The sequence below is a fragment of the Anneissia japonica genome, unplaced genomic scaffold (genome assembly GCF_011630105.1).
Source record: "Anneissia japonica isolate Jap-2015-1 unplaced genomic scaffold, ASM1163010v1 scaffold287602_len1038180_cov171, whole genome shotgun sequence".
Lineage (NCBI taxonomy): Eukaryota > Metazoa > Echinodermata > Crinoidea > Comatulida > Comatulidae > Anneissia > Anneissia japonica.
In genome coordinates this window covers 991,359-1,004,636 of record NW_022734061.1, presented here as the reverse complement: position 1 = coordinate 1,004,636, position 13,278 = coordinate 991,359, and the positions used below count along the sequence as shown (strand labels likewise).

Genomic DNA, 13,278 nt, shown 5'->3' with positions numbered 1-13,278 from the left:
AAAAGACATTTCAGAAGTCAGGTAAGCTCATCTCCTGACATCTAGAAATCGAAATTTTTCCGGGGAACCCGGACCCTTTATCTTTGGAGTTCATTGATTAATTGAATCATTTTCAAGGGGTGGGGGTGGGGGTGGGGGGAACCTTTAATTTTGAAGAATTCAAAAGTCATTAAAAGACACCACAAAAGTCGGGGAAAGCTCATTTCCCGCCATCTAGGAATCAAAATTTTCCTGGAGAAGAACCACAGGATCTCCCCACCCCCACCTTTCTTTTTGGGATTTATCGATTCATGGAAAAACTACGTATGCAACTTACTCAATCTTTTTTTTATGTATGTACCCGAAAATAAAAATAGCTACTTACAGCGTGGTATGTACTACCAAACACATGGTAGAAATACCTAGTTAACGTCTATGAAGGCAATAAAAACTACATCGCGTTACCCAGACCAATTTTTCTGTCTGTAACTATAGCGATAATCTAATTAACGTGAGCCCATAAATCCAATTCCAACGAAGGCCGTTCCACTACTCACACCCTGTCTCTTATACACATCTGTGTATGACTTACTTTAAAATTTCCTATTTTGAGCTAACAATTTGCATTCAAATGAGGCTCAAGCTTTGCCTGGGAACCGGGGGAGGGGTGGGTGGAGAGACGCACGTCCCAAAAATTACTTGTCCTCCCACTTTTTCCCCTTCCGAAAAAATCACTTGCAAGTAGTTAAAAATCACCTAAAATCACCTTATTTCGCGAATTAGTGCCCCTTAACTGATCATCGAGCCCCCCTTCACCTTCGCCCCACCCCCCTCATTTCAAGACTTCTAGATATGCCACTGATTGTTATTATATACCGTATCTATTCGCGTAAAGGCCCTTAGAATTTATTGTTGAGAAGAGTTTTGGAGGGAAGAGGGGGTTTATACGAGTAAGGCGAGTTTTATTATTTTTTTTTAAAGAGGAACGGTTATTCAAATAAATACGGTATATAAACTTTCACTCATACCTTTCAGGCTTACAGTTACAACGTTTAACGAAATGTTTGAATCGGCACTCCATTACACAGTTTGCATACGAGTACGTTTTGTAGTTGTTCAACTTCTGATCTTTCTTGCATTGACCCCACGGCTCTTCCAGGTTATCAGACTAAATCAAGAGCATAAAAATGTAATAATAATAATAATGATAATGATAATAATAATAATAATAATAATAATTATTATTATTATTATTATTATTATTATTATTATTATTATTATTATTACTACTACTATAGAATAATAATTTAATAATAACTATATTAAAATAATAATACGGTAATAATAATAATAATTTTCATAAACAACACAAGAGATTGTATCGTCATCATAGGCAAAGCCTATATTTAATCCAATATATTATGGCCTTAACGGCCCCAACAAAACATGTTTCGGCAGTCTACTACCATCGTCAGTTATCTTTTTGCACGCAGGCAATCATTAGTATAGGGGAGTAAAAAAATTCAATGTTTGCATGCTAAAAAATTGTGGAATGAACCGTAACAATGCTACAAAACAAAATATAAATAAAGATGAGGTAAAATCAGAGTATCTATGCCACCAAGAGGAGAATGGAATGAATTTAGAATGACAAAGATAAATTAACATGAAAAAGCTGTTTGTTCAATGAGGGCTGCTCCCACTGAATATGCAGGGCTTCTTTGATTTTTAGAATTTGGGTTGTAGAGGCGGAGTCCAGTATAGTGAAGCAATCCTCATTGGCTGATTGTTTACAATGACGTGAACTCTTCAAATTCTTTAATATGCGAGTTTCCATCCAGTGTTAGGTGCTCACGCATGCGTGTGGAGATATGTCGGCTTGTTTCGTAACAAGCATTACAGCCCGGACATACAAATTTATAAACGAACACACGAACGGAGACCAACTGGGATGGAATCTTTAGCTAAAAACAAACTTTTTATTTTAAATGAGGAAAAGACAATTTTTAAATTTAAGTCATAACAAAATTCATTCGATAAGGCACGGATTTTATTGCTAAGGACTTTGGAAAATGTGCCAACATAAGGTAATTTAAAATAAAAATTGATCCGTGTATTTTCTTCAGTGTTATCCAGTGTACTTTTACATTTACATTGAACTGAACTGACATAACGAAAAATTATTTGATCAATAAGGTATGAAGGAAAACAATTTCTTAAGGATGGTAGTTAATGCCTTGATATCAGAATAAAAGCCCCTCCAACTATTATTGATTTTATAAGCCATATTAACTATCATACGAATAAGACCGATTTTGTAACTGAACGAACAAAAACTGAAAAAAATTGTAAGTAGCCTAGTATATGATTTTTTTCCTAAAAATTGAGGTCTGAGGTGGCCCATCCTTAATGTTAAACACCAAGACGTCCAAGGAAGGTAATAATAATAATAATAATAATAATAATAATAACAATAATAATAATAATAACAATAATAATTATTATAGAATAATAATTTAATAATAACTATATTAAAATAATAATACGGTAATAATAATAATAATAATAATAATAATAAATAATAATAATAATAATAATAATAATAATAATAATAATAATAATAATATGGGTTATTTACTGAAATTGACTTAATATTGATGATTAAAAGTATAGTTCTAAATCATGCAAAAGCCATGCAGTTCAATTATTAAGATAATAATATACCATGCACAATCCGAAAAGGCTGAGCAAAGCAATTTTATTTAATTAAACTTTGGTTAATTGCCTTAGAATAATGAATACTATAGTATCATCATCATATCAATATAATTATTGTTCAATATCGATTTTGAAAGAAAATTTAATAAAAATCATATCATGTTTTGTTGAAGTTAATATTCACAATGATGTAAATATACCCTATAGCTGTTGTCTGATGTAAAACCCATGAATAAAACCCCAATATGTTTTCTTTTTTAATTTACCATATAACTTTTCAAGAGCTTTTTATTCAGGAAAATAATGTCGGTATCACAGGGAAAATATCAATGTGACACTGGCAAATTTGGCTTCTTTTATAACCACGAACGCTCGGCAAAAAATAGCATTTTTAGACATTAAAAAATTGATTTTTTTGAGTGTGTACCGGTATGTGTTCATTCTTTAAATATAGTCCTATATCCAACATCTGGTTGAAAAATAGGGTAAAATATCCCATAGCATTTCTCTAGCAAATGATATCATCCCACTCGAGATTTCAAACTTTTAAGAAAAAAAAATGAGGCTATTTTAAACCATGTGGTTTACATTATTAAGAGAATACCACGCCTATTCCTAAAAGATATATGGGGAAATATCAAAGTGACACCAGCATACCCGACTTCTTAGTTAGACGAGCGCTAACCTGCCGAACCGTCCCTGCAGATCATACTCTAGATTTCTGCCGATTAATTTCGGTCGCTTACTAATAAAATCGTTATTCATTTTAAAGCAATTAATTTTTTAATTTTTGGTTTTATTTCTCATCCTAAACTTCGAACGGTGTGAAGGTCGGATCCGCGCCTTATACATGGCTGTGGTATATCACAATGCCCATATACGTAGAAAATCCACAAAACTTAGATCCTATAATAATGATGGGTGAGATATTAAATTTGCTCTACCTCATATACATATACATCTGCAAAGGCATGTTGACCGGTACCAATAGCAGACCCTCTAGTGGACACGAGAGGGGGCGAGTCTTGTGGGTGTACTAGAAACTTCAATCCAGCTTCCAGGTTAGCACCAAGTCCAATGGTCTCTGTATATTCATTCTGAAATCAAAAAAGCATAATGTTAGGTAGATTATATATTCCTCATACAAAAATCACACCCCAAGGCATCGACTAGATCTGACAGTTAAACTTCCTTCTCCAAGGGTCATGTTTCTGAGCTATCAGGTACCGGTGGCAGCTACTCTCGTGTGTCCAGTATTGTATTCAATGGCGGATACTTTCACAGATAGAGGGTCTACAGTAGAACACCTCAGCCAGACATATGGTTTGTAAGAAAATGTTGATTAATATGGCACCTCTAGATGGCCGGAATTGGCACTCTTAGACTTACATTTGAACATGTTTTTCTTCTTTGTCCATTTTTCTCATAATTCTGACAAATTTAGGAAAGGGGTTGGAGGTTAAGTATGAGAAAATTGCCCCCCCCCCCTTGTAATTTCTGTATATCCAATACCGAGTAATATTGATGTAGCCAGCATTGTCAGTGTGGGTACGTACTTGGCATTTGATATAATTCGACATTAAATTTTATTAAGTAAATTGATATGGTATGGGGTCTTTATTATTCGATAATGCCTTTCAAAGTCAGCTCTCAGAAGGTCAGCATTTGAGATTTGCACGTTAAAGGATTAAATATGATCAGACAATTCTTTTACAAAAATACACATAGCCCCCTACATGCTTTTTAAAATAATCTCTTATAAATTGTAAAACGACTCATTATACATCTGAAGCTAGGGTAGAATTTTTGTGGGGTTCAAGGTGCGAGATCATAAGGCAACAAAGATTAAATTGTAAAAATTACATTAGCTGATGAAGGCATATTTGGGTATTCAGAACGACTGGGAAATAGGTGTGTTGTCTATGATATATAAATAGGTTTTGGCTGCAGTGAGATTTTCCCTCTTTTTGTCGCCGAAATAGTGTCCCTTTAATAGGTGTGTCCCCAAAATAGTGAATGGCCGTAGGGCTAAAAGATATACTTTTCCTCAGTTCGTGGTCACAAAGTGTCCACCTAATAGGGAGGGTTCTACTGTATATTTTATAGGAACATGCTACTGTAGGATGGCCATTCGAAGGTGTAGGTGTGCAAAAATGGACAAACTGGGACATGGGAAGGGGGTTGCATAGAACCCCCGATTACGTCAAGAGAAGAGCCGGTTTGATTGCAGATTTGGAATATTTTTGACTTTTGTCGATTTGGGGATTTTGAGAGGGATACGCATGCACCCATCACACACCCCTGGATACAGGCCTCGATTATTTATACATCAAAGGTTTACTTAGTGATTTAAAAATCTAAAGGTAGAGAGTGTCAATCAAACTTTTGTGGACCTTAGCAACAATATAAAAGGGGTGGAGCCTAATGGAAAGGTCCGTTGCTCACTTACCTGGGCCACATTTATCATCAGTTGTAGTCCATTATTAGGTCCTGGTTGAAATTGCTTCAAGCTCCTGTCGCTCGCACCATTGAAGGTCCAACAGCGACCATAGTCGGTAATAACACTTGTAAAATTCTAGAAAATATTGATTGACAGGTAATAATTGATTGACATCCCGAGTTATACCAGGTATCAGTGATAACCAAAGAGGTAATGATAGAAATTAGGGCTTTTCCTACTTTGTATGCGCTGAAACTTCGAGATCTCTTTTTTCCTTGTTCAATTCCCATCGCTGCTCTCCTTGTGTCAGTCGTAGGGCTGAAATTCAAGTTTCACAGTGCACCATCTTTCGGAACATTGTGCAAATTGGCCCATGTGCAAGTTACAGAATGAAGTACTCTTCGGAAAAGAGTAGGATATTGTCTCCCGGTGTACTGCCCTATTCTCAACTAAAGGACCCCACTGGAAATGACTTTCATGGGTTATTCTTGGTGTGTAACTGATGTTAAAATTATAAAGTAGAAAAAAACATTTAAAAAAATATGATAATAATAATAATAATAATAATAATAATAATAATACTAAATGATAAGAATCATTAATCGTAACAAAAAAAAGTAATTTCTAATTAACCTTTGCATCACAAGTTTTACCCCGGAATTTACACGACCACAGCGTTTCAGCATCAAGATCAAATCCGGCTTTTTTCGTAAATTCTGATACATTGAAGGATGTTTTTCTAAGCAACGCTACACACTTCTCTATGTACTGAGTGTATTGTCCACTAAGATCCTCTATCCCAAGAATGATTGCACAGACAAAATATTCCACTTCTGTGTTTGATATCTTAGACCGACGGTACCTATAGTGAACAATAATAATAATTCTTTATTACACTGTCATAGTCAAAGCTTTTTATATCTAAATCTCAATTTAGTTATTATGTCATCATCTCATCATTACTGTCATCATCATCATCATCATCATCATCATCATCATCATCATCATCATCATCATCATCCAATTTGTTATTTCCCTCTTTATCCTGTACAGGTCGCCCTCTAATCAAAGACACCTGAAATTAAGATCTATTTTCTGTGGTCCCTAATCAAAAAGTGTCTTTTGTCTTTAAGATTCTAATGAATAAAGACTATGGAATCATCCCCCCCCCAAAAAAAAAAAAAACAAATAACAAATAAACTGGAGAATGTTGTCAAGCATTACCAATTCAATATTACTATCTAGGATCTTTCTCTATCCTAATAAAAATCCCAGTCATAATTCTTAAAAGCTTAAACATCATAGTTACATTAAGGGCCTGCAATGATGGATGATCTATACTTGTGCAATCAATCTGACTGACTCCAATCCATTACGTGGAAGTTATATAGATACCAAGAAACTAGTCAATAACAACTAACTTACTACAGAATACTTAATAATCCTGTTGTAAAATTGAGTTGTCATTAACTTTCACGGATATTGAATCTATTATCTGTTTGTCTCACCATTTTGTCACCCAAATAAATTAGTTTTCCTCCATATGTCATTAGTTGAATATAATTGCTCTAAATATTTACAAAATTCACATAATATATATATATATATATATATATATATATATATGTATATATATAATGAAAAACAATAAGAAAACGGTGTACAATCATTGAAAGTTCACTTGCAGAACACAAATTTATTAAACTAAAACAAAATCAAACGGACAACGTTAAAGTAAGAAAACTTTGGAGGTCTTACACATACATAAAGAATAATAAATGGTATTAAAAACGCTGTACATACTGGAATAGTGCGCGGTCGGTAAAGGATGTGTTCTAAAAATTTAAAGTCAGGTTCCGGAGAAAAAAAAAGTTTTGATATGTTGTAGAACTGATTTTTTTAAGACAGAAATTTTTTAAATATTAAAAAATCTGTATCTCATTCACCGTTCCCTATTTTTTTTGTCAAACAACTTTTTTCTGTCTTAGAAAAATCAGTTCTACAACATATCAACATTTTTTTTCTTCCGGAGCCTGACTTTAAAGACGTGAGTTCGAATCGCTTATTTAGCAAGTTTGAATCGCGTATTTATTTTTTTTTTTCATTTTGTCAAAAGGTGATAAGTTCTCATCCATGTTCAATAAATTCAATTTCAATTTCAATTTATTCAAAATTGCCTCCAAAAATGGAGAGTATAAAAAAGAAAAACAAAACATCAATACACATTAAAATACAGAAAATCATGTGCTTAGGAATGAGTAATTGAAAGTACCAATAACAATTATTCAATAAAATCACTGAAGACGATGATACAACACCAGTACGCCGACACGTACACTTTCTGAAAATCCAGCAACACAGCTACAACCACCCAAACCAACAAAGAACAACCACAACAACCTAGCCTATCCCAACATGAGAAGCCGCAAGATCGACGTATAGCACAATTACCAGATCCGAAGACGAATAACACAATCAATAAACACAATAATCACAACAGAGAACAGTCAAACAAACGACAGACAATTCGTATGACCATTTAAAATAATATACTGAAACTTGTCATTATATGTTTAATCAAAATAGATCGAAAACAATATACACATTGTCATAGTAGTAATTGAATATCCAGAATGTGCAACAATCGCATTCAAGTGTTATGATGTTAAACAATGTTTTTTTAATGAATGATATCAATTTTATGAACTTAACGTTCATGAAGTGAGAAATAGTTCATTACATTAACAATCACAATATGATACAATGTCTTTACAAATGATAGTAATGTTTATAACATTAGTGATTATGAATTTAAAAGTGTTTCATTTTCTTAGTATCACAATATGAACTATGAATAGGCATCAGTTAAACAACGTTTAAAGCGTTAATTAACACATCCTGTTTAAAGTTTAAAGAATGTTGTATTGCTATTGAAGCAAAGGAGTGGGATGCTGTGAGGTTAGTGACGTGACTCAGTCGTGTATATAGACGCACATACGCGCATGGAACCGATCCACGGTACCTACTGGCATATCTGAATAAACTACATGTTATGTTACATAATAGTTGGTGTCTGCCTGTTATTGTCTCAACGACCACCCAGGAACACAATCATGAGCCGTTGCATTGCTGTACCTCTACCATTTTACGAACCCAAATTGCGAGGGATTGAAGTTTACATTAGCACATGATTCTAAGAAACCGAGTTCAAAAGTTTAGTAATTACGTTAGAGACAAATAGGCGATAGTTTTTATGCTGGAACGGATCCTCATTTGGTTTTTTTCAGAATTGGTATAATAATACCCTCATAAAAATTGCAAGGACAACACCATAGTTAATGCAAAGATTAAACAATTTAGCAAGGATATCTGGATATTTGTATTAATACTATGTTTAAGGTGATTAGCAGTGATTCCATCGGGGCCAAGTGCAGAATTTGTATTAAGTTTGGAGATATAAATGAGAGAATTTAAATACATTTTCACTTAACACTAGTTGCTTAGAGGATACAAATTCATTTGCAGATTGCATTATAGCATTTATTACAGTTATTTATGTCGAATTTCGATTTATAAAATTCAGTAAGTTTATCAACAGAGATTGAATCCATGTTACGGTTATCGATTCTCTTGCAATCGTTAACTGCTTTCCAGATTTTTGGGGGGATTCGTAATCATATACACTTTATTCAGGGAGTTACACTTTTTTGCATATACAGTATTGACAGCCTTTCTGCAGATACGCCTATAATATTTTTAAGCTGGCTTGTAACAAGAGAAGACTATGCCAGACCTGTCTCTGTTGCATTGGATCCAAAGGCGATACCTAAACCTCTGACGATTCCTAGCAACGGTGCAATCAGAGTCCCACCAAAGTATCTCTTTTTTTGAGTGCATTCTACCGGTGACAATCAGAACCAGAGAGCTTGTGTTGGTGTATCATATTTTTCATTAGAAGTGATCCCAGATTTAACATCAAGGCTAAGCTTGTTAGTAATAGGAGATGATCATTTGTATTATCATAAAATGAAGTTACAATTTGACAATTTGAAATCTTAGAAGCTGAAAGGTCATTCACAAGCACGTGAACTATTATATAGCCTTTATGGGACCCTTTAAAGTATGTATAGTTAAATTTCTGGTCATACGCAAAAGTAGAGACTTTAAACTCATTATCGCATACGAAATCATATAATATCATGCTAAATTAAAAAGAAAATTAGCGCGATTCGAACTCGCGACCGGTTAAGGATATGGTCTAAAAACTTAAAGGTCGTGAGTTCGAAACGCGTCTTGGTATTCAATTATTATTTTTTTTCCAATTGTAGGAAATTTTATTATTATTATTTTTTTTCAATTTTAAGTATTTTAACATTGTACAAATGATCATTCTAAATAATGTTTTTTTTTCTTTTAGAAATAAACATTCTAATTATTTAAAAATTACTGTACTTTATTGCCATTACCACTAATAGTGCATGAATGGTGCGGAGTGTTCTAAAAAAACATACCGGTAAGTTCGAAAGGCGTCTTGGTATTCAATTCATTTTTCCAGTTTATTTATTTTAATTTTGTAATGATCTTTCCAAATGTTTTTTTTTTTTTTTTTTTTTTTAAAGTTGCATATAGTAATAGCCGGGAATGTCACTTCGTCAAGATATTCAATTTCTATTTCTGTATTGACGTTGAATTGGAAGTAAATAATAATCCTTTCCACAACCGCAGTCCCACAAGACACCACAGCGACTAGTATGATTATTACCCAGAATATCTTGGAACTGCAGTGTCTCTTCTCGATTAAGCGCTGCACCCCATGCATTGATGTCTTGGTTGCGAAGTCATAATCAAGATCGTCTTCACTTTCGGACATGTTAAAATGTTGTGAGGTACCTATAAGAATAACTCTGTAGTATAAAACAGGGGCGGATCCAGAGATGTCAAAAAAGGTGGGGGAGGGATGTGGGCGAAAGTAGGACCGATCGAGATAATACTACCCTAGTGTCCGAGGCATGCCCCGCAAATTTTAAAAGCAAGTGTTTTATCGGCACTTGCCGTACCTTATTATTTTTTCTACAGTGACATACATAACATAGCATAAATTGTCAAAACTTTCTTTAGGTCATTCATCAGTAAATTGGTCCTTTCATGTCCTGCCAATTTATGAAAGTACTATAAATAAATCGGAAAATATTAAAGGAAATTTGATTTATTTTTGCGGTAAAATAAAATTTAACATGCCAAAATATTTGGTACTATTCTGATGCTTATAATTTCAATTATTTCCAATTACAATAACTAATTGAAGATTTAATATGTTTCTGATTGAATGTAGTTTTTAAAAAAATCTTGAAAATAATAAACATTATGGGTAATTAAAAAATCCTTTCAAAACCTCCCATGCATGTCCAGGTTGTATTTCCCAAAATTTCGAAATGACATAATTTTGTATAGGTAACTTAGAATAATTATACCACCAAATTCATGGTCTTTTGTAATGCTAAATTAAAAACTACATACATATAACCATGAATTCATTAACCTTCTTAGACTAACAAAATGTGTCCCTTCATTTCGGTCCGTTATGTTGAATTTGAAACACTGTAGCTGGTAAGAAAATGTTATGGATGAAAACATTTTGGATGTAAGGGACATACGGTAAGAATAAATCCGTTTCTCTACAGTTAAACACATGATAGCCGAATAATTGATAGACTTTCTTATAAAACCAGAAGAGGTACCTTTATTCTGTATCCTATCCGAACCCTTTAGAACCGTACCCTTTTTTATAAAGCAATATTCAATGTCGTATTATGAAAAGTGTACGTTAGAGGCACTAAGACCACGAATGATTAGTGCATAAAATGTATTACAAAAACGTAAATACAATAATCCCACAAGACTCCACAGGTATTGCTATGTTTATTGATTATTACTCTTTTATTTCAGAAAATATTTCAGCCGCTCCAATTTTTTTCCTATTCTTCCTTCATAATGTGTTCTTTAATATTTTGCGTTTTTATTTTTATTCATAATTTATAGATAGGAGTCCTGGGTTCAATTCCTGTCAGTGTTGCAGGATTTTTTCTCACGACCAAAACAACTCCACTCCCTAAATCTCATATTGAGATTTAGTTTGTGTAAAGCATCGTTTGTGTATGTTTTTCTTGTGTAAGGGATTGTCGCCTACAAGTAGGACAGTGATATATTCGCTATTGACAATCCTTGGCACATGTATTGTGTGCCTAAATAAATAATAAAAATAATAAAATAACAGGAGGAGGCGAAAAAATTAGGAGCGTTAAACTCGGAGAAACAACAACCCATATATCTTTTTCAATTTAAAGTCGGAGACATGTCCTGGTTGGAACCCTCTAACGTCACTATTAGATAGGCTTATCTTTGAAGCAAGAAATCAAGTTGTCTTCACCCCGTAGCGGTCGTTCATATTATTCGGTGGAAATTTTTCCCTATTAGAAGCCATTTTTTTCTAAATCAATATTCATAAATACGATCAGAATTGTACACATGGTTTCATCCTTTAAACAAAATGCAAATGATGCAATATGAACCAAGATCATCTTTCAGTAATCTCCGTCACATTTTACGGTAATGGAGATGAAGACATTTCTTTTGTCAATAATGGCAATAAATAATGGATCTTGCTTATTCTTTTAGAAAGCACCTTGTTCAGTTTTTTCTATCATGTGTTCAGATATTACAATCTTTCTTTTGAATTAATTTCAATTTATTCAAAAACCTCCAAAACGGAGAGATAAAATACTTAACAAAAGCATTTACGTATGAATCAACCTATCATACATTAAAACATATCAAAATACAAATGGAAATCAAACGATCAATTTCAATCAAATAGCAAAACATTTCAATAAAATGATGAAATGAATATGAATCAAGCTTTTATGTATCTAACTATTCTTATTTCCGTCAATTTGTGTATTTCCTATGCTACAACACTGAAAATTTAATATTTAATTAAATGCTTACTATTCTCCAAACTTTGATTTAGGGTTGTTGTACCACATAATAATCATATCCCTTAAAGAAAAAAATGTTTTCTAAACTACCGGTACTAAATGTTCATTATACTGGAAAAATCACCCAATTTGTCAGAGAGAAAAAAATTATATGTATTTTTTTTATACATCAATAAACTCTAAAATTAATCGAAATAAGCCCTTTAAACCACAAGATTTGCGAGAGATTTTGAGCACGCCCACCTTACGCTCTCGTTGGGGAGTCGCGTTCATCCCTCCCCGATCGGGGACACTACACATTGGAATATTGGTGGCCATTCATAAATAGACCTAAAAATAATAATTAAAAATAATTTCCAACTTAATTTTTGACAAATATATCTGGTTAGTAGTAATTATTGACTACTACTGTGTTGATTTCAATTTAGAGGTGTATTAAGTTAAGTGTTCGCTTAGATGGTCTTATTATGCAATGTAGTTATTGATACCAAAAATAACCTCCACCTTCGGTGCTGTCTATCGTAACCTGGCCTACAGAAGTTAGCTCACTTTACATGGGTTTGGTTCTATGCAAGTTTTACTCGTGGGATGTGTTTGACTTATTGTGGAGAGTCGCTTACAACGCTTCGAAACTGAAAAGAAAGGCGCTATACAAGCAACAAGTAACAAGTATCATTAAGTCCGAGGCCTAACCATGGAGGAATTGCCTAATCTACATAAAACTTAACCTACCACTTTAGACAGACTAGATGTCGACGTTGTGTTGTGTTCAAGATCACAGTATATCCCAAAAACTGATCAAAGAGGCTACTTCTGTATTCTGATGCGGTGGTTCTATTAAATACCATTCTATATACGGCTCGATATCAATATTGATTAACCATTACACTCGTTCGAATATAATACAATACGGTACTCTCTCTATACATTACATTGATCCCGTCTAGTTACAGATTCTATAAAGAATATGTGGTTATATCTGACACGCCGCACCGAAACGTTTTTACTAAAGCCCAAGAATATTCCATTACCTGACTGGATAAATCACTCTATACCGGTTTTAGCTTCACCAATGAACAAATAGCTGTAATGAAAACAAATTAGGATGTTGAGGTATAGAGGATGTATATTAGAGGGAATATGGTA

General features: G+C 33.5%; 1 protein-coding gene across 1 annotated transcript in view; it reads right to left on the bottom strand.

The window, feature by feature from the left end:
* LOC117116309 (acid-sensing ion channel 5-like) overlaps positions 1-12,980 on the bottom strand; it is a 25,994-nt gene extending 13,014 nt beyond the window's left edge. The window contains exons 1-5 of the mRNA XM_033260330.1: positions 12,865-12,980; positions 5,771-5,999; positions 5,147-5,272; positions 3,642-3,794; positions 1,008-1,147 (exon numbers count right to left, since the gene is read on the bottom strand). Of these exons, the coding sequence (XP_033116221.1) occupies positions 1,008-1,147; positions 3,642-3,794; positions 5,147-5,272; positions 5,771-5,999; positions 12,865-12,980 (764 nt within the window). The remainder of the gene's footprint in view (positions 1-1,007; positions 1,148-3,641; positions 3,795-5,146; positions 5,273-5,770; positions 6,000-12,864) is intronic.
* Between the last annotated feature and the right edge of the window lie 298 nt (positions 12,981-13,278).